This window comes from Mustela nigripes, chromosome 1, assembly GCF_022355385.1.
Source record: "Mustela nigripes isolate SB6536 chromosome 1, MUSNIG.SB6536, whole genome shotgun sequence".
NCBI classification, from domain to species: Eukaryota; Metazoa; Chordata; class Mammalia; order Carnivora; family Mustelidae; genus Mustela; species Mustela nigripes.
In genome coordinates, this window is record NC_081557.1 from 169,911,137 (window position 1) to 169,933,255 (window position 22,119).

A 22,119-nucleotide genomic window follows, 5' to 3' on the forward strand; every position below is an offset into this window, starting at 1 on the left:
GTTAAGAGAATTTGGAATTGAGAAAAACAAACCATCCCACATATGGTTATCATTGTCATTTTTATATATTCCCTCCCCATTACAGGGCATTGGTGGTTTCAGGAGTCTGTACAAAACCTATTGTTTCATCAACTAGAAAATAAAAATTCAGAATCCACTTTTCCTACAAGAACAATATGACATGCATTAGGAGAACTGCACGCACTCTATCTGTTCAGTTAGCTTCTTGGATACGTAAAGCTCTCAAAGACATCTTGAGACATACCCACTTTTCCTGCTGCAAAATAAAGAACTGAAACCCTCCACACTTGGAATGAATGCTAAAATTAATTTACACAAAAAGCATTCATTAGGACTTTCACAAGGAAGAGTATGATAAAATTCCATAAAACAGACTTAAAATTAAATACATTAATCACAAAACATTAGGGACATATCTTCAAAACCAAAAAGAGGCAAGAGAAAGCAAGAGGTTAGTTATTCCTGATGTTTACACCTGAGATCTGAGGTCAAACTCTACCAGTGCAACCTTGAGAAGGTCACCGCCACATCTCTGAACCGGTATCCTTTCCAGCTGTTAACAGATATATATACACATATGTTACAGGTCTGCTGTGAAATCCAGCAAATTAAAATACCTGAACTGCAGGGACTGACATTAGCTGGATGCTTCCTGTGAAACCAACATTGTCCCAAGGGCTTCCTGGGAAGAGATGCATTTAATCCTCATACAATCCTACCAAGGAAGATAGAAGTATTTTGCTTGAACAGATCTGGAAATTGAGGCTCAGAAGAGGTTAATAACTGGCCCTGAATCCCTACTGTTCTGTCTTCCAACACACTTAACACACAATAAATACTCAATCGAGCAAGCGTGCCACATTCCAGGAGCTGTTCTAAGCACCCTACACACATTAACTCAGAGAATCCTCAGTACAATTCTAGGACAGGCACTATTATTCAAGACAACTGAAGCCAGAGAAATTAGGTATTTTTTCCAAGGTCATGTAGTTAATTGACAAATGTTAGAGCTGGGATTCCAACTAAGGTCCCACTACTATTCTCCAAAAAAAAATAAATAAAAGTAATCATTACTATTTCTCTAGTGAAAACAAGCTATGACACATTTTGTCACACAAATTGTCCTTAGTCTATCTTCATGATTTTATTAAACATTCACAATTCCCAGGGTTGTTGGTATGTGATCTTCATGTGTTGATAAAATTCTAGACAAAAAACAAAGACACTGAATACTTCAATTAGGCCTAAAAATTTTTAAACATTTCTAAGAAGAGTAAGTGAGCGATTTTCAAACAACTTTTCCAAACTGCCTCATTGTAAATACGTTGAAAACCTCCATGTCCACCACATTGGACCACTTAGAACTTCAAAATCCAGAATCCACAGTCTGGCGACAAATAACAGCGGGACTCCAGGGAAGAGAAGGATTTCACTGACAAGAACAATTCTACATCAAGTTTTCTTTGCCACCCCTGGAGCCTACATTATTGTAAGGATAGATCTTTTTTACGTTGTAGAGGCTGACCACTCTTCTCTTCCACTACAGTTACTGCTGATGATCGTCAACAGTTTTGGAGAGCCAGAGGAGAGCATCCAAGGGACTAATCTTTTAATCTCTGTTGGATGCAATAGGGCATTTTTAGCTGGTTTCCTAAGCCGGAATCACTAGATTCAGCACACAAATACTGACCAAGAGCAGCAGCGACCACGGCCCATGTGATGTCCCAGGCCCCAGGCTGAGGCCGGAGCTGTGCTGTCTCCATCGGGAAACCCACCCTTCTCCAGAACCACACCACAGGGTACACCCGGGTATGTCAATCTACTCCCTCTGAAGGGGTGTTCAAAGTGAGAAAGGAGAACTAACTAATGTTTCTATACATTATCTTTCTTCAGACCATATCCTAAATCAAGAAAACAAATACACAGATAATTTGTGAGCAAACCTGTATCTCCAAGAGAACCAGTCTGAACATGAAAGAATAGTATCTTCACTAGGAGCTCAACTAAACTATTTTTCTAATGTTTTGTGCACTCATATAAGCCATGAACCCATTTGGGATGAATACATTTTTAGTTAATGTGCTGCTTTATATGCATGAACATAGAGGCTATAATCACTTTCCTTTTAAGAAAGGAGGAATTTTTTTCTTATTTTGAGTCAAGATAATTTTTTCATTCTAAGCATTACAATCATTCCCTTTTCAAAATTTATATCAAGCAATATTTTCAAATGAATTTTAGCCTTACAACTTAAATACAAATTCTTCCGATGCCTAACTAAAGTCAAAACTAAACTTCAAGAAGCTGCTACTGTTTTTTTCTTCTAAAAAAAAAAAAAAAACACATCGAGTGAATGTTTTCTGAATTAGCAAAAACATAACAGCATGAATCAAGAGGCACATGGAACATTTGCTCAAAGGAAGCGAGTTCTATATAGATTCTATGTGTAGAGAGAAGAGAATTCGCTTTCAGGAATACAAAAAGAACCTTCTAAATGTACACACGGCCAGTTTCTAGCACATTCTACTGACAAATCTTTTCAGTTCCCAAAACTAATCTTAAACATCTAAAATGAGCAAAAACCACCTCAAAGCGAGACAAGGTATTTGGACAACATAATGTGAAGTCCCGGCCACATGAGTGGTCCATTTTATTTGGGATTCATTAAGATTTCCAGAGACACAGTTAGCTATTAGAAAACAATATGTTCGGGACGCCTGGTTGGCTCAGTTGGTTAAGCAGCTGCCTTCGGCTCAGGTCATGATCCCAGCATCCTGGGATCGAGTCCCACATCGGGATCCTTGCTCTGCAGGGAGCCTGCTTCTCCCTCTGACTCTGCCTGCCACTCTGTCTGCCTGTGCTCGCTCTCGCTCGCTCGCTCTCTGACAAATAAATAAATAAAATTTAAAAAAAAAAAGAAAACAATGTGTTCTTCTTCAACTTGTATATATAAAATTTTTTATTTCACAGAATTTCCTTTAAAATAAAAATAGACCACAAAGTAGGCCTGGAGCAAGTGTTTATATACCTAAACCCCTCACCACCAATCTTGAGAGCACCACAGTCACCAGCATTTATGGGTGAAGGGAATACAGGGGGGCCCCTGAGTCAGGAGTCAGTATACAATTCACATGCTACCATTAATCTTGTAGGTCTACAAATAGTTAAATATTATGAATGTGTAAATATTAATTCTAAAATGTTACATGGGTACTCAAAACTTCTTTTTTGTTTGACTGACCAAACACAATCTAAGACCTAACATATACTCTATCTATCATCTTTGCTCAAAAGAAGAATTGTTTGTTTTTCTCTGGAAACCGGCAAACAAAACACTCACTCACTACCTGAAAACAGTAATGTCCTTGTCTTCCCTTTTGAATCTTCCTAAATAACTGTGAACATGTTAATAAACATGATGATTCCACATTCTAAGTTTTGCCTTTAAGTATTTTCGGCACTTTTTTCCTGAGCCAAATCTGCTCACCAGATTTGAAGGCTAGCACTCATTCATATTTTATGTAACTATTAAATTTCTATTATCTAAACTACATGCATCCCAAGCATGAACACCAAACAGCATTCTGGCAAGACTTTAAAACTGAGCTGCGAAGTCAGGTTTTTATGTGCAGTATAAAATCCATTTAGAGCACTAAACCACCATTTCATAAAAAGACAAACCTTTAAATAATTTATAGCACTAGTAAATCTCAAGTTCCTAGTAGATTTAAAAACAGTATTTAAAAGATCACTTTAGATTAAAACCAGCAGCAAGAAGCCTACATCCTTATGTCATAACACACCAAGTTAAAATGCGATACCAGCAGGCCATCTAGTGACCATCCAAGGGTTCAGGGAAAAACTTAAATCCAAAAATCCTCTATATTTTTCAGTGTCTTCTATTTTCTTGAATAAAAATATGAAAATATACCAACTGAAGCACATTAAGAAACTGAAGATGCTCTGACCAAACACTGAGAAATTAAGTATTAATATAAACGAACACATTTCCTTACCCCAATTATATTACACAGGCCAGATCAAAAGAGAAGTAAGACAATGCAGAGATGACTGAGGATACTTAACATTATGCTAACCAAAACACCCACCATTCCAAAATACCCACTGTATGGAAAGAAGATTAAAGCAGCAGCACCTGATAGAATTCATTTCAGGAGAGTCTCTCCAAAGCAACACAAGCATTAGATAGAAAAAAGCCTTGACTGTCAAGGATATTGAACTTCATTCTCCAGAAAGCCCCAAATCAGGTTACCCTCTCTACTCCAATAAAAAGTTTCCCATATATTACAATGGGAAGTATATATTTAGTCTCTGTCCCTGGTTCCTGGCACAGAGCTCTTGAAACCCTTGGTATCTCCTGAGTGATTAAGGGTGTGTTTGGTGTGATACTGTGATGACTCCAGGCCAAGAGGCTCCTCAAGAAAGATCACGCCATATGCAGATGAGAAGGTTGGGACTTTCAACTCCATCCACGGAACTCTGGGCTGGGGTAGAAGCTGGAACTGAGTTCAGTCACCAATGGCCAAAGACTCAATCATGCCTCTGTGATAGAACCTCTGTAGAAACCCCTAGAGGACAAGTTCAGGGAGCTTTTGAGTTGGTAACAGTGCCCAAAGCACAGAGAGGCACCACGGCTCTCTCTGCCCCAGACCTTGTCCTATAGGCCTCGTCCATTTGCATGTTCCTGAGCTGTAGCCTTTACAATAAACTGGTATTGGTAAGTAAAGTGCTTTCGTGAGTTCTGTGAGTCAAATAACTGACCCAGGCTGTGGGGGGTCCGGGTCCCCCATGAATGGGCAGTCAGCAAGCTGAAATACAGGTATCTGGGCACCCTAGTTACAGCTGGCATCTGAAGTAGAAGCACTCTGTGGGACTGCAATATCCAAGCTAACTGTGGACTTAGCCTGCAATATCCAAGCTAACTGTGGACACTTGGTGTCAGCACAGAATCCAACTGCTGAACTCTATCAGAGGACCAGATGATTAGTTAGAGGGGGGAAAAAAACCCACAAAAGTCTAAAAAATGGAGCCTGAAGAGGAAATAAAATGTACTTAAAATAAGATTTTGTTTTATACAGCTTAATAACACAAGCTGCTCACTTACCATTGAGATTTAGGTTTCAGGGCTTAAGTACATCTGGCATGATGGTCGCCAGCTTTGCAAAAGGAACTCAGGTAACCAACAATCATGTCCTACTTCACACTACAGAGAAAAAACACTTCCCACAAACGAGAGACAGGCACAGGCAGTTTCCTTCTTTACATGGTCAACATTCCTTCCTCTCCAGATACTGCTGCCTCTGAGTGGCTCTGAAGTCCTCGGAGAGTATTCTAATAATATTAACTCCTTCTAAGACCCAATACTCTCAAGTTCTCAATCCCAACTACACTTCGGAAAAGATGGTCAAGGAATGAGTGAGAGAGCCACAGAAAGGACTGCGGTTTCAGAAACCAACTGGAAAGGGAAGGAATCCAGGTACAAGGAAAAGCAGTGTAGAAGAGAGTGGACTTCAGCATCCTTCATGCAGTGTTCAAATCCAACACTGCCCCTCATGGCGCTGTCCAGGGACAGACAATGTCACCACTCTAAGTCGCCTTCCATCTGTAAATTGAGGATAACTGAACCCACTTCTCAGAGTTTTAACATACTCAGTGTAGGAATGCTCCTGAAACAGCTACTGAAGGCCTTGCCTCCATGGGAGTTCTTAGTGGTTTCCATCTCTGCCCACGACACTGCCTTCTAGCACACACAATGACCGTCTTACACGTAATACTGGTTAGTGCAGGACCTCTCATCTTCACACCCTCGCTCCTCACTGTCACCCTTGCACCCGACATCATCAGCCCCTCACCTCTCCGTCTAGCTTTGTTACGATCAGCTCCACTCCATGAGCTCCCACAACCCACCTGTGGAAAACCTCACAAATGCCTCTGTGACAATAAGTTGCACGGTTTGTGCCACCCCCAGGTCACCAGGGACAGGCTGCTTCAGAAGGTGTGCGCTGCACTAAGCTCCCTGCCTTCAGGGTGCGGCAGGCAAAGACTCCTTGCACCACCAACTCTGAGTATACCTCCCTTCAACTGTGTTCTTTAATTCCATATCATGCAATAAAAAAAAAAAAAAATCAACGAACTGATATGGCCATTCTAGTCTATAACTATAGATAATAGTGATAAGGACCAAAAATTAAGGTCCATGAGGCAGGAATTAAAATTCAAAACACATCCCCAGTGTTTTGTAATAGTACACAGCACATAAAGCATTAACTATCTGTTAAATTAACTAACAGAATCAACCAAATAAAACACAGAAATACATACTTTCAATGGGAAATGAAGTCGTATCTTTTCCCCAAATGAGGGTGGTACCAAAAGAAGGCAAATGTGTTCTGCCCCCCCCCACTGTCTAAAAGAAAAAAGAAAAAAAATAAAAGAAAGAAAGAAAGAAGAAGGAAAGAAAAGAAAAGAAAAGAAAAGAAAAAGGGGCACCTAGGTGGCTCAGTCAGTTAAGCATCTGACTCTTAATTTCAGATCAGGTCATGATCTCAGGATCATGAGATCAAGCCCCTTGTCAAGCTACACTCCGGGCATGGAGCCTGCTTGAGATTCTCTCTCCCTCTCCCGCTGCCCCTCTTCTCTGTCTCTATCTCAAAAAAAAAGGAATTGCATTAAGAATCCATTTGCATTTCTTCTGTCACCATCGAGATTTATGACAAAAATAACTTTTCACAAGGAAATTTCTCCATCTTAAACTAATATAACCAGAACACCTTTCTGGTTGTGAATTTAATTACACTGCACTTTAGGTATAATGAGAACACCGCCGAAAGTAAAAGCCAGAGGCATATGGAAATGAATCCTAGGAAATCATACACCTGGAATCCTAGGTATAGAATCCAGTATGTCCATGAGAAAGTTACTCAATATTTCTGAAATATTTCAGAGGTTTACTCTGTGAATAAAATTAGAAAACATATATAAAGTACTCAGCACAAAGACCATTTGGAAGCTGTCACAGTAATTAGAGCAAGAAGTGGTTAGAAGCTAAACTAGGAGGAATGCCACTTGCCCTCAGATTCTAACAATGAAAACAAGTATGTTGGTGCACCTGGGTGGCTCAGCTTGCTAAGCATCTGCCTTCAGCTCAGGTCATGATTCCACAGTCCTGGGATCAAGCCCCACATCAGGCTCCCTGCTCAGCAGGGAGTCTGCTTCTCCCTCTCCTGCTGCTGCTCCCCTAGCTTGTGCTTGCTCTCTCTCTTTCTCTCTCAAAAAAATAAAATCTTGGGGCACCTGGGTGGCTCAGTGGGTTAAAGCCTCTGCCTTCAGCTCAGGTCATGATCTCAGGGTCCTAGGATCAAGCCCCGCATCGGGCTCTCTGCTCGCAGGAGCCTGCTTCCCCCCCAACCCGCCTGCCTCTCTGCCCACTTCTGGTCTCTATCTGTCAAATAAATAAATAAAATCTTTAAAAAATAATAAAAATAATAAAATCTTTAAAAAACAAAACAAAAAAAACACAAATACGTTAAAACACACAAAGCCCCATATATAGGACCCTTATAGTAAGTCCTCGGTAAATATTGGTTTTTTATTCTACTCCTCTTTTTCAAACCTTCAAGGAAACTGTCCAATTATCCAATTGCCTAGCAGGCATAACACAGAGTAACATCCATATAAAAGAGCAATTAATATAATCATTACTTAGGAGCAAACATCAGAAGGCTTCATTTAAAAGTGGCAAAATAAATTAAGGACAATAATATGAAAATATGAAGCTTGGAGCTAAACTATGGAGAAGCTTGGGGGCGCCTGGGTGGCTCAGCGGGCTAAAGCCTCTGCCTTCGGCTCAAGTCATGATCTCAGGGTCCTGGGATCAAGCCCTGCATCAGGCTCTCTGTTCAGCAGGGAGCCTGCTTCCTCCTCTCTGCCTGCCTCTCTGCCTGCCTCTCTGCCTGCCTCTCTGCCTACTTATGATCTCTGTCAAATAAGTAAATAAAAAATCTTTACAAAAATAAATGAAATAAAAATAAACTATGGAGAACCTTAATTCTATAAACCATGAGAAAAATGAATAAATTCTTTAGAGTAAAAAAAAAATACAAAAACAAAACAACTAGACAAACTCGAGAAAGAGGATTCTTCGAACAATACGGGATGGAATAAAAGGCATAAGGAACTGGAAACAGGGTAACCAGTTAAAGGAATATCAGGTAGTATGAGCCTAAAATCATACAGGGACAGTCTGCCCTCAAGTTTTAAACACTGGGGGTAGTGAGAACTACAAAGTCCCAGGCACGACAGACACTACATGAAGTCTGTATTTTCATTCCACGGAATCATGGCTAAAACCCAATTTCTGACTAAGTACAGTCTGGGATCCTGGGTTAAATCCCAGTATAGGACAGGACCTTAGTGGAAAAATTTGTGAAAGCCATATAAATGTGCACTTTAGCTTATCAAATCTTACCAGGATTCATTTTTTAGTTTTGAGAAATCTTCTATAGTCATGATGTTAAGGAAAGAGGAACCCAGTTGAGGGACAGACAGGAACTCTCTGTACTATTTTGAGACTTACAGACAATTGCAAAATTTTCTCAAAATACAGTTTTTTAAAATAAAAACAGCAGAATCGTCTGTTCCCTATCCAAAAATAAAAACAAAACCTCTATGTAGGTCAAATGTCTAACCCAAAGGATGCTATTCTACACCGGGACCCAAAGAAATGGTTAGAAATCAGGGTGCCTGGGTGGCATAGTCAGTTAAATGTCTGCCTTCAGCTCAGGTCATGATCCCAGGGTTCTGGGATCAAGTCCTGCATCAGGCTCCCTGCTCCATGGGAAGCCAGCTTCTCCTTCTCCCTCTAACTGCTGCTCCCTGATGCTTGAACTCTCTCTCAAATTAAAGAAATAAATAAATAAAATCTTGCTTTTAAAAAAAGGTGGTTAGGAATGAAAGGGAAGACATAAGGGAGGGAGATAAGTGTAGCATCCACCACATATTATGTTTAATAATCCCAAAGAAGTGCCTGTGCTACCTGAAATTATCTAGCTTCAGAGATTCCTGAGCCCCCTACACTATATATGAGAGTATCTGTGTACTTTCCTGAGGTTCTATAAAACACTTAAAAACCACTAATTGGATATGGAAACTGATAACTCAAGCTAACAGAAAATAAAACTCTGTATAGCTTCCTAACATTAATAAATCTCCAGTTTAAAAAAAAAAAGATAGGTATAATGTACAAAAAAATGCAAACAAATTATAATCCAAATGAAAAGGAAAAATACTGGAAACACAGACAACCCCAGAAGGCTAAAGGCAGAGCAAGAATAGGCGGTTTGCTGAAAATTAAACAGAGATTCTGGAATAGAACATCACGTAACAAGAGGAAAGACCAGCAAATATATGAAATTGTAAACATTCCTGAGCCCATCACAGAGCTGAGGCCCTAACACAGTGCCTAGAACTGCTTCCAAAGATTGACAAATCCCCAGCAAAAAAAGGCAAGACCCATAAACATGCCCCTCAGGAGCACATGGGAGGAAGAGGTGGCTGCAATAAAAGCAGGAAAGAAAAAAGCAGCTAACTGTTTTTAGCATTCTTCAAGGCCAAATGAGGACTAGTGATAGGTTTACATACCTGGGAACCACAGACGCCAGGAGTTCTACACTCACAAGCAGGTCTACCAGCATGCTTGGAATAAAGATTAGAAGGTCTCACAACTAGAGAGCTCCCCTTGGTGGCACACAGGCACAAAATTCTGTCCATAATCCCTGGATCACTGTCTCATGCCACACAAAGGCCTGCAGCTAATAGGGAAGGGAGGGAAACCCTCCCAGGGTCCACTGTTTCTGAAAAAGGAGTAGAGATAAAAATGGCCAACTAAAGGGATGTGGAGGAAATTCTCCTGGCCCAAGATATCCTGAATTGATACAAACCAGCAATCTGCTATTCCATGGGACTAAGACCTCCCAGGCTCAAAGCAGAGGTTGGCTACCATGCAGGAAGAGGAAACGACACTGACAAAGACCCATCTAAGACCCCGGAGTATAGATCCTACTTAAGAGTGAGGCTGGATCAGCAGACTCGAGAACCACCACTGCTCCCCCATCGTGAGCCTAGCACTGAGTTCTGAGCAATAGCGTAACTCTCTTTCCACTGAGAAAGGAGTGACAGCATGTAGGGAGACCCCTTCTGAGATGCAGGCATCCAGGGAATGTTGAAAGCTCAAAGTGGAGCAGAAACACTAAGAAAGACCCTGTAGGAGGCAAGATCCCAGACTAGGCACAAGGTAGGGTAGTCTACCGCTAGAGAAATTTGAAGCTGGTAGTTCATAATGAATAACTACAGAATAAAGAAACCCACTCCATCTAAGCTACTAACTAAATTAACTCAATATACTATACTATATACACACTATGCAGTGTGACAGAAAAAGAATATAAACGCCCAGAGCATAGACATTATTTCCCTCAATCTCTACTATGCTTCCACACACAATGTCAAGCATTCAATAAAAAATTACGATATGCCAAAAAGAACAAGAAAAGTCAGCAATAAGAGATATAGCAAGATCCAGAAATGACCCAGTGGCTGGAACTACCAGGTATGACTTTATAGTTACTATATTAAAGGATCTAGTGCAAAAGTGGACAGTGTGTGAACAGAAAATTTCAATAGAGAGATGTACACTCTATTTGAAAAAATGATGCAATTTTTGTAATGATTATCAGTTTAACGATTTTAAGTGCAAATAAATATATTTCACATAACTGAGGAATGACTAAGCTTGAAAATGAGTAGAAATTATTAAAACTAAAAAATTAACATGAAAAGAGTGAGAAGGGCACCTGGGCGGCACAGTTAGTTGAGCATTCAACTCTTGGTTTTGGCTCAGGTCTGATCTCAGGGTCATGAGATCGAGTCCCACATTGGGCTCCAGACACAGTGCAGGGTTTCTATCTCCCTCTCCTTCTGCCCCTGTCTTCCCCCCACCCCACTCTCTTTCTCTCTCGAAGGTAAACAAATCTTTAGGAGGAATAAAAGAGTGAAAGAACAGAGCACTTAAAAGCACTTAAAAGATGGTCTAACAAACATCTAACTAAAATCCCAGGAAGAGAAAGAATAGGGCAAAGATAATATCTGAAGAGGTAATGGCCAAGAGTTTTCAAAAACTAATAAAAGAGGGGCGCCTGGGTGGCTCAGTGGTTTAAGCCGCTGTCTTCAGCTCAGGTCATAATCTCAGGGTCCTGGGATCAAGCCTCACATCAGGCTCTCTGCTCAGCGGGGAGCCTGCTTCCCTCTCTCTCTCTGCCTGCCTCTCTGCCTACTTGTGATCTCTCTTTATCAAATAAATAAATAAATAAATCTAAAAAAAAAAAAAAAGAACTAATAAAAGAACCAAAAGCCAAAGAACCCTAAACTGAAAGAAAAAAAAACCTAAAAATACTGAAAACCCTAGACACAACGTACTAAAATCACTAAAAACTAAGGAATAAGAGAAAAATCTTGAATTGAGGCACAAATAAAAAGAAACATTACAGGGAGAGGAGTCAAGAAAAGCACTGCATCAGACTTCTCATCAGAAACATTGCAAATCAGAAGACCATGGAGCACCATCTTTAAAGAACCAAAAGAAAAAAAACCTGTCAACCCAGAATACTATGGCCAGTGAAAATATCTTTTTAAAATGACCAAGGGGTGCCTGGGTGGCTCAGTCAGTTGGGTATCCAACTCTTGACTTCAGCTCAAGTTATGATCTCAGGGTCATGGGATCAGGCCTTGCATTGGGCTCCACGCTTAGAGTCTGCTTGTGCCCCTCCCTCTTCTCCTCTCTGTGCTCGAACTCATGCTCTCTCTTTCTCTCAAATAAATCAAATCTTTAAAAAAAAAAAAAAGAGCAAACATGAGAAAGATCGGATATAAATCCTTTCTAACTCACTCTTCTGTGCATCCCAGAGTGCTATGCACATGCTGAAACCATGTTTCCTTTTTTTAAGGCTTTATTTATTTATTTGACACAGAGAGAGAGAGCACAAGCAAGGGGAGCAGCAGAGGGAGAGGGAGAAGCAGGCTCCCCGCTGAACAGGGAGCTCAATGTGGGGCTCAATCCCAGGATCATGACCTGAGCCAAAGGCAGACACTTAACTGACTGAGCCACCCAGGAGCCCTTGAAACCATGCTTCTAACACAATTTCTAGCAGCTGTATGCTCTTATTCCTATTTCCATCACCTACAATGTAAACCCTACAGGACAGAGACACACCTGGTTTAATCTTTGTACTACCAGTGCCTAGGACTATGACGAACTACAGCAAACATCTGACTGCTGATGCTAAAAGAATAGATAATGAGTAGAGGGAAGCCACAGGCACAGCAGCAAGATCGAGAAGCTCCAGAGCCCAGAAGCTGGGTAACAGGAAACCCAGATGGCTAAAAGACAAGCATAAAACCTCCCAGGATAGGGCCTCATGAACCTGCAACAGCACAGTTGCACATCTAAAGGAACACATCAGAGCAGTGCTGTGACACATCATTTCACTTATGCAGCTAAAATGTTTAGATAAGCGAGGACTCACATTAGGAAAGTGAGTCCCAGGTTAATTATCTGGCAGAATTTTACAACATGAAAAAATGCTAAGGCTACACATTTTTAATACACTCAGACGTAGGTAATTTTTTTAAGTTACCTTATATACCTTATATACCTTGTATGTCTGATATACCCAGTAAGAGATACTACACAAAAGAGGTTTATGGTAAAGGGACTGTAAAAATCAAGGGGGTTCAGATGCCACAGGCCACAGAGGACAAAATGGGACACAGTGATGCATCACTGTCTGCGTACCACTACGTCAGCAGTCCCTGCACAGCACTATGCAGCAAAGGTGAGGACATCCTGACCAGGGAACGGGATCACTACGGACACCCACACAGAGGCCAGACCCTCCCTAAGTAAACTGCGTGATCCTCTGTTGGGACCAGGGAAGATAGGAACAGGAAAGAAAAGAAAGAGTTTCTAAAAACTGAAACTGGACTAAACCCTGAGAGAATCATGGACATCCTGGAGGGCCTAAGTACTTGGGGAAAATAGCCAGCATCTTTATGCTTCCATATGCCCACGAACCAGAGAAAGATCTTTATGCTCTGGAACATTTCCCTTCCTAAACTCAACCATCCTTATCATCGTGTTGCACCAGGAAAATCCAGGCACTCTCTAAGAGACTAGGAGAATTGGCTACATTATGTACCTCAACTTAAATACAATAATGTCAAGGTGTAGAGCTGAATAATCACGGCTGAATGTACAGGTATCTGTGTGGTAAAGTTACTGCTAGAATAAATAAAAGAGCCTCTGGTTCTCAAGCTGCCTGTGCTCCACACTAACCAGGATATTTCGTGCATTGTATGCACCGGTGCCCCCACGACACCTAACACAGGGACACACACACACTCAGGAAACCGTCAGTACCACCAGAACCTGAAACACCACCTTATCACCACCACCTGTTCTTTCGGAAGGGGAAGAGTACAAAACAAATACACTTCTTCTGAGGACTCCCTCTTTGACCTTCTCCTACCCGCTCCTGCAGAAGCTCCACCACCTGCTGGACGCAGTCGTTCACATCACAGGAGTCTGTCTTCAGCACCAATTCAGGAGCCTCTGGCTTTTCATACTCAGAATCGATTCCAGTGAAACCTGCAAAAGGACCGGATGAGAGAAGCAGGTGGAAATTAAGACAGGCTTATTTCTTCAGTCCAGGTCTTTGCTGTGTCAGGTTCGTATTTATGCTGTCCTTTTGGAGTTCTCGGGTTACGGTACTAAAACTTCTTTCTTGGGAAGATTTCTGATTAAACTTCCATTTCTCCTTTAAATACACACAGTCCATTCTCATTCGCAGTTAAATAATGTTGCACAGACACTAAATTAGTGAATCTGCAATCGCAGGCTCCTAGGGGAAACATGGGGTTAGGCTCCTGCAAGCCTCAGTCATCACAAAATTTGTTGACCCTTCTTTGTGGTACAAAAGCTGAAACATGAAGGCCGAGTATCGCGTTGCTCAGCCTCAGCTGGGCACCATCCTTGGGGTGGCTATAACTTTTCCCACTCTGCAAGTCTCCACAACTGACTGCCAAAGCACCACTGAGTACTGATGTGGGGGCTAAAAAACTTTAGCGAGTAGGGGCACTGGGTGGCTTAGTGGGTTAAGCCTCTGCCTTTGGCTCAGGTCATGATCTCAGGGTCCTGGGACTAAACCCCACATTGGGCTTTCTGCTTCCCCCCGCCTCTCTGCCTACTTGTCATCTCTCTCTCTCTCTCTGCCAAATAAATAAATTAAATCTTTGAAAAGAAAAAAGAAAAAGAAGAAGAACGGGAAAAAAAAGAACTTCAGTGAGTAGAAAAACATGCAAATATGGACTCTCTGGATGATGAGGACTGACTATGCTTTTTCTGTCATATTTTCTAAGTAAATGCCTGAAATGCCAACAGAGAAATATGAATGAGTACCAGGGGAACCAGAGCCTTTCAATTTCCCCAGGGAAATACAGGATATAGTACTTACCTCCTAAGCATAAGCCAAACTCAACAAGGTTTTCTTCCTCTCAATACAAAACTGACACACCAAAGTCTATCTGCCCATTATAGTCACAGGGGTTACCTACAGCCAAAATGAAGCCCTGCAGGCTTCCTCTGCCACCAGGATTACCTGTTCAGGAAAGACAAATTAACTACTACCAACTTTAGCAAAACATAAATAAGAACAGGAATCCTGATATATCACAAAATAGATCCCATAATGAAACATAATTAGTTTAGATACTAACCTCTATTTAGGTTTTCCCCTTAAATACGTGTTACCAAGGAACTGTCAAGAAAGAATGCATGATGCTTGTCAGGAATGGGCCAGCTGAGCTGAACATATGCTGTTCCTATATTACACCTGTGATATCACCTCATGCATAAGTCACTTAAGACCTGTCTGCCTTGGAGGGCTTAGGTCAACCCTGGAGCAGAATGGAAAACATGAATTTAAAATCATTACTATTAAGAGAAACAGTCACCAAGAGAGTTCTAAAATATATACTCCAAGTCTATGGCCCATGTTATTTTTTTTCTATTTCATATTTCTAAGTATCACATAAAGTCCTGAATCCAAGAAGGAGATTTCTGCATTACCAATATTCCTAAGAGAGTCACAGTAAAATAGGAGGGGAAAAATAATTCTGGTAAAAACAAAATACTAATTTTGTTTTTTGGGTTTTTTTTTTCTGTGTAGAAAAAGTGTTGCAGGGAGAGCGGGGGTTAGAGGGAGAGAGAGAGTCTTAAGCAGACTCCCCGCCCAGCATAGATTTCAATGCAAGGCTTGATCTCACCACCCTGAGATCATGATCTGAGCCAAAAACAAGACTTGGGCACTTAATCGAATGAGCCACCCAGGCAGACCTAAAACACTAGCTCTTAAGTTCTAATTCTCAAACCCAGCTACACAATGGAATTGTCAGGTCCCATCCTCGTGACATTCTGATTTCACTTGTACAGCTTTGGCAACAGATTTTTTTTTTTTTTTTTTTTTTAAGATTTTATTGAGGTGCCTGGATAGCTCAGTGGGTCAAAACCTCTGCCTTCGGTTCAGGTCATGATCCAGGGTCCTGGGATTGAGCCCCACATCAGGCTCTCTGCCTGCTTCCCCCTTTCTCTCTCTGCCTGCCTCTGCCTATTTGTGATCTCTATCAAATAAATAAAATCTTTAATAAATAAATAAATAAGATTTTATTTAGTCGACTGAGAGAGAAACAAGCAGGGGGAGTGGGAGAGGGTGAAGCAAGCCTCCCACTGAGCAGAGAGTCCGATGCGGGGCTGAATCCCAGGACCCTGGGATCATGACCTGAAGGTAGACACTTAACTACTGAGCCACCCAGGCACCCTGGGAACGGATTTTGAAACGTTCCCCCAGATAATGCTAATGTGCAGCAAAACCTGAAAACCACTGTGTTAGAAGACCTGGCTTAGCATTTTAAAAGTCCAGGAATTCCCTGCCTAGCTAATTTGTCCTGTAAGTGATTACAGTAAATGTACACTTAAGAACAACATTTATATTTAAGTAGATAATAACTACTAGAGTAGTAATCATGAAAATAATCTAGTATTAGAATGGCTGACCCGGGGATACATTTACAGTTTAGTAAATGTCACATAAAGACTTTTATAAGCCTGAGGTCTGTGAATGTATGCAATCTCTTCTGTCCTCAAACACTTACCACCACAGTTCCGAAACAGCATTGATAGGGAACTTTCAAGCACTATCTGACAATGAGTAATCGATTTTTTAAAACAAACAGCTCTATAATCAGAAACTCTAACACCACAGCAAACATAATGTTTTTACATATATATATATTATATATATATGTATATATAACATATATATATATATGTTAACCTAAAGAACATTTTATTAATGTCTACTCAGAAGTTTTTTTGTTTGTTTTTTAGCGTTTATTTGAGAGAGAGAACTTGTGCATGCACGCACACAAACAGGGGTAGGGGCAGTGGGAGAGGGAAAGACTCCCCTAGCCGACTCCCACTGAGAGTAGAACCTGCCACCTGGCTCGATCCCAGGACCCTGAGATCAGGACCGGAGCCAAAACCAAGATCCGGATACTTAGCCTACAGAGCCACCTAGTCAGAGGAATTTACAAACACTTAGGAAAATAAACAAGTAACACAGAGAAAACTAAACTAATACACACACTCCCCAAAAGAGAACACAAATTGTAAATGACTCAGGTATTTTGCATGTGACCTCATTCATCTTTGTATCCCAGCACCAAATATATACCTCAGAAACAGAAAGCACTGACCAATGTGTGTTGAACATCCAATTTCCACTCCCTCTTCTCACGTATCCAACAAGCATTTTACTATGTGTGTGTCAGGTATTGGGCTTTGGGCCTCACACTGTGCTAAACTCTAATGACAGAAAAATATTCAAGATGTTACCCTGTTCTCAGTAGCTTATTCCAGAGCCAGAGAGACAAATCTACCCTCCTCACCAATCCACGTTTGCCAAAACAACAAAACCAAGTAAAATTAAAATAGGAGTTAGACTTCAGGATCCCAGACACACCACTTTGCTTCTCTCTGCCAAATCTCTATGGGGAAAAACTGAAGTGAAAGCTGGCCATTGACAAACAAGAGGTTGGTACCGATGATAAAAAAAAAAAAGCTGAAATGGTTCCCCTCCCAATGATGTCAATTATTCAGGTTAGGCAACCTGCTGAACCAAGAAAGAGCAGGCTTAATGGGTGAAAATGAGTCTCCAAGGTGGCACAACTGGATGTCAGCCTGGTCTAAGGAACCAGATTTTACCACAACAGGGGGCACTTGCCCCAGCCGCTAACGTGTCCCCAGGTCCAAATACAGAGCAGCCCAGAATAACAAGAATTGTCCTTCCTGTTCCACCTTCTCCTAGGCAACGCCAGAAGCTGAGTGATAAAATACCGAATTCACAAAGCCCAAGGAAGCTCCTGTGATCGCCCCAGGCTATCATACCCCGAATTGGGAAGGCATCAAAGTTACCTGCATGAATCACTGATCCCTACACAGTGGCTGACTGAGGAATTGATCCTTGATTTTTTTTAATACTGGCATGTCCTCTGTTAACAGCAGAACATAACTAATGTCCAAGAATGTCTAGAAGATTACTATGATCGGTATCAAAGGCCACAGCAGACAGGTTCTTAATGTCTCTTATGTACAAATGTTCACCACAGTTGAAACTCTAGAAGCAAATCATAAAACCTAAAAAGCAAGGTATCTCTATTTTGATGGAATCAGCAATATACTGATTCACCCTAATTCAACAATTGTACACAGGATGAATAAGGGACTATTCCAAGCACCATGAGGTAAATAAGAACAAGACACTGTCTTTGCTCTCAAGATGTTTATAATTCAAGCATCCTTCCTATTAGCTACGGAATTTCCTTCGTTTTCACTGGAACAAAAAGCAGAATGGACAGCAGCTAGCCACTGATATCCAGTCTAATGCTAGGCACCTAATTATATCAAGCAGGTTTCCAGCAGTCCCTGAGGTCCCAACCTTCTAAAACTCCATCTTGTGAGCAAGATTCCAATCTGATCAACAATACCCCCAAGTACATACAGTGTCAGGTAGTGCTGGTAGGTCTCAAAGACACAAGAGTGGAGCAAGACCCACTTTTTCTTCTCAAAGAGCTCCAAGTTGTTTGAATACTCCCAGTCTCTTTCTCAGTAAAGGTGATCAGTCTCAGATACGGTGGGATAAAATATGTAAGCAAAGGGACACGTGGCTGGCTCAGTCAGTAGAGTACATACACCTCTTGATTTTGGGATCAAGTTCAAGACCCACATTGGGTATAGGGATTACTTAAAAAATAAAACCATAAAAAAAAAAAAAGCAAGCAAAGAGAAACTAGAAAAAAATAGTACTTACCTTTAATTTCTCCAGCCCGTGCTTTTTTGTAGAGTCCTTTGACATCCCTCTGTTCACAAACGTGCAGAGGGGCATCAACAAATACTTCAAAAAAAGGTAAACTTGCACCTTCATGAATTTGCCTTGCATTGTTGCGATCCTTAGAAAGAAGACATACGGCTGAATCAGTGGAAAACAAATACTAAACAGAACAGTTTATATTTTAAAGTATAAACTGAGGGGCACCTGGGGGTTCAGTCAGTTAAGTCTCCGACTTTGACTCTGGTCATGATCTCAGGGTCCTGGGATCCAGCCCCACATCGCACTCCATGCTCAGCAGGAAGTCTCAAGGATTCTCTCTCTCCCTCCGCCCCTTCCTCCACTCGGGCACACACTCTCAAATAAAGAGAGAGAGGTGCTCTCTCTCAAATAAATAAATAAAATCTAAATCAATCTATCTATCTATCTATCTATCTATATATGTATATATATATAAATGTGTGTGTATGTGTGTGTGTGTAGGGAACCTGGGTGGCTCAGTCAGTTAAGTGTCTGCCTTCCACTCAGGTTATGGTCCTGGGGTCCTGGGATGGAGCCCCGCATCAGGCTCCCTGCTCAGTGGGGAGTCTGTTTCTCATTCTCTCTGCTTCTGCCCTTCCCCCTCACTGTGCTTTAAGTAAATAAATAAGATCAATAAGATCTTAAATATATATATACATATATATATGTATACATATAAAAATCCCGGAAATTCTTAGGTTAATATACCCTTTCTTTATAACAATTTTAAGGGGTATACTATTCTAAAAATCCAAGATATTGGGAAGTTCAGAAGGGAAAAAATAGATGTCCCATAAAAAACTTCACCAAGTTTTATGAGGAACCAAAGCCAAAGCCCAGCCCAAATGCAGAGGTCATCAGGCCTCTCTCTCATAACACGTTCAACCTCAGCCTGAGCTGACTTGAAAGCAACTTCACTTCCCAAGAAGTCCACTCAGAACTCTGAGGGGGGGTTTATCCACTTGCCAAACATTAACTCCTGTGACCACTTCTTGTCTTGAGCATTCCCAAAACTTTACTTTTCTGCCCTACCTCTAAACCCCTAACTCTCTGGTGATCACGTGACTTCATTGCTCTGCCCTGTCCTCTGGTATAGTTCCCTTTTTATTTTTTTTTTTTAAGATTTTATTTATTTCTTTGACACAGAGAGAGAGAGATCACAAGTAGGCAGAGCACACAGAGAGATCGAGGGGGAAGCAGGCTCCCTGCTGAGCAGAGAGCCTGAAGTGAGCTTCGATCCCAGGACCCTGGGATCATGACCTGAGCTGAAGGCAGAGGCTTAACCCACTGAGCCACCCAGCCGCCCCTATAGTTCCCTTTTTAAGTCAACCTCTTCTTTCTGGTCTTAGCTAAAACCAAGTACCACACCCCCCTCCCCGCAGAGATCCACTGATTTTCTCACCTTCATACTCTGTACACAAGCAGGGCCAATGTTTCCAAAGTCCGCCCCCACCATTCCCATCATTTGACACCCCCCAGCTCACTTTAGCATTCATTTCTTATGGTCCCTCTGACAAACCATGCCTACTTCCACTGTCACCACTCTCCTCTTCCTTATTTCAACAAGAAAATCCACAGGCACAAATGTTCTCTCTCTCTTCTCTGCCATGTAAGCCTGTCTATTTGCCCAGCTACCCTTGTCTCGCTCACTCCTGTCACTTCTCCCTTCATATTCCAGAGTCCCATCCCTCTAGCGGATCCTGCTCAACCCGTTATCCCTACTCCATCTGAAATCTTCAGCCTCTGCCCTCTCTGCCACCTTTTTCCTAGGGGCAATAAACATGTCACAAAAAACAAGTGAACTGGGCACCTGGGTGAGTCGCTTAAGCGTCTGCCTTCGGCTCAGGTCATGATCCAGGTGTCCCAGGACCCAGCCCAGCATAGGGCTCCGTGCTCAGCAGGGACTCTACTTCCCCCTTGGACCCACCCCCTTCTTATGTGCACACACACTCTCTCAAATAAATAAAATGTTAAAAAAAAAAAAGAAGAAGAAAAGAAAGAAAAACAAGTGAACTAACAAATTACACAAAATCCCTTAATCATGCGTACTCTTCAGCCTTTAAATGACAGGACTTTCTGCTGCATTCCACATTACTAACCCTGTGTATGGCAATGATGCTACCCCCTGATTATTCCTAATGCAGGCTCCCCAGCTCTCCCTACTTATCCCATCTCTTCAACACGGCTGTTGCCCACAGTCCATCAGGAGCCCACTGCTCACATTAAGTCCTTGAGCACTTTTCTCAGCAGCCCTCACAATGTCAACTACGACATAAACACCAACTCTTAAGTCTGAGCCCTGCCTTCTCTCCTGAAATTGAACACACATTTCCAACTTCCTCCTAAATACACCCACCTGGACACCCACAGCCACCTCAAACTTAGCACGTTCCTAACACAGTTCATTCTCTTTTCCCCCCAAGCTGGAATCCTGCCTATACTGCCCAAATCAAGGAAGGCAACATATTCATCCAGAAAAAAAGAGTTGATCTGGTTCCTTCCTTTGCCCCCCACTCTCCCACCCCCTGTGCATTCTGTCACAAAGTCCTTCAAATTTTGCCTCTAATTATTAGACCAACCCAATTTGCATTTCTTCCCTACTCCCTAGCTCAACCTCATTCCTCAACTGGTCAATTGCTACACCCTTTTAAAAGTGTGCTGGCTTCTAGCTTTGCTCTACTCAAAGCCATACTCTAACACTGTACCCTAACCATATCACTAACTTTTCAGAGATTCCCCAAGACCATAAGGGTAAAACCCAAATTTCTTAGTGGGAGGCATCAGACTGCCTTTTTTCTTTCTTTCTTTTTAAAGATTTTATTTATCCATTTGACACATAGAGAGAGAGAGAGAGTAAAAGCAGGAACACAAGCAGGGGGAGTAGAAGAGGGAGAAGCAGTCTTCCTGTGGAGCAAGGAACCCAACATGGGGCTCGATCCCAGGACCCTGGGATCACAAGCTGAGCCAAAGGCAGATGCTTAACAGCTGAGCCACACAGGCACCCCAGGCATCAGGCCTTTCTATACCTGGCCCCACCATTCTCAGTCTTGCACTTAATGTTCTATTAATAATTAGTACCTGCCTGGTCTACCAGGTTGTTTGGGCCTTATGCCTTAGTCATCTGCCCTGCCAGAAACCCTCCACTGTTCTCTTCTGCATAAAGCAATGTGCTCCTCACAGGGACGCTCTGTGGTGAATTCCTCCAGGAATTCACAGGCCCAGAATGACTGAGGGCCCTTGATTCCTCTGGCTTCTCGGAGGACCCACTATATACCTGTCATAGATCTTATTCTGATATATTGGTTAACTCTTCATTAGCTTTACAACCACAGCATGTAGCAGAATGATTAAGTTGTGACCTTAACTGATTTCAACTGTCCTTTAAAATGCAGGTTTTTCCAAGTTTCTAGACATGGCTCTCTTCTCATTCTATATAACTACTCTATACTTAATTTCAACTAGGTTTCATTGAATAAAGTTAATGATTCCTAAATCTTTCTCAATTCTACACAGCTTTCCTGCACTCCAAGACCAATTTTCCAATGGCCCACTTAGATACGCC

At 41.7% G+C, this 22,119-nt stretch overlaps 1 protein-coding gene across 1 annotated transcript in view; it reads right to left on the bottom strand.

Moving 5' to 3' along the window:
- The window catches only part of PAPSS1 (3'-phosphoadenosine 5'-phosphosulfate synthase 1), a 100,754-nt gene that overhangs the window by 54,382 nt on the left and 24,253 nt on the right, over positions 1-22,119 (bottom strand). Inside the window, exons 4-5 of the mRNA XM_059376969.1 lie at positions 18,519-18,657; positions 13,623-13,741 (exon numbers count right to left, since the gene is read on the bottom strand). Of these exons, the coding sequence (XP_059232952.1) occupies positions 13,623-13,741; positions 18,519-18,657 (258 nt within the window). The remainder of the gene's footprint in view (positions 1-13,622; positions 13,742-18,518; positions 18,658-22,119) is intronic.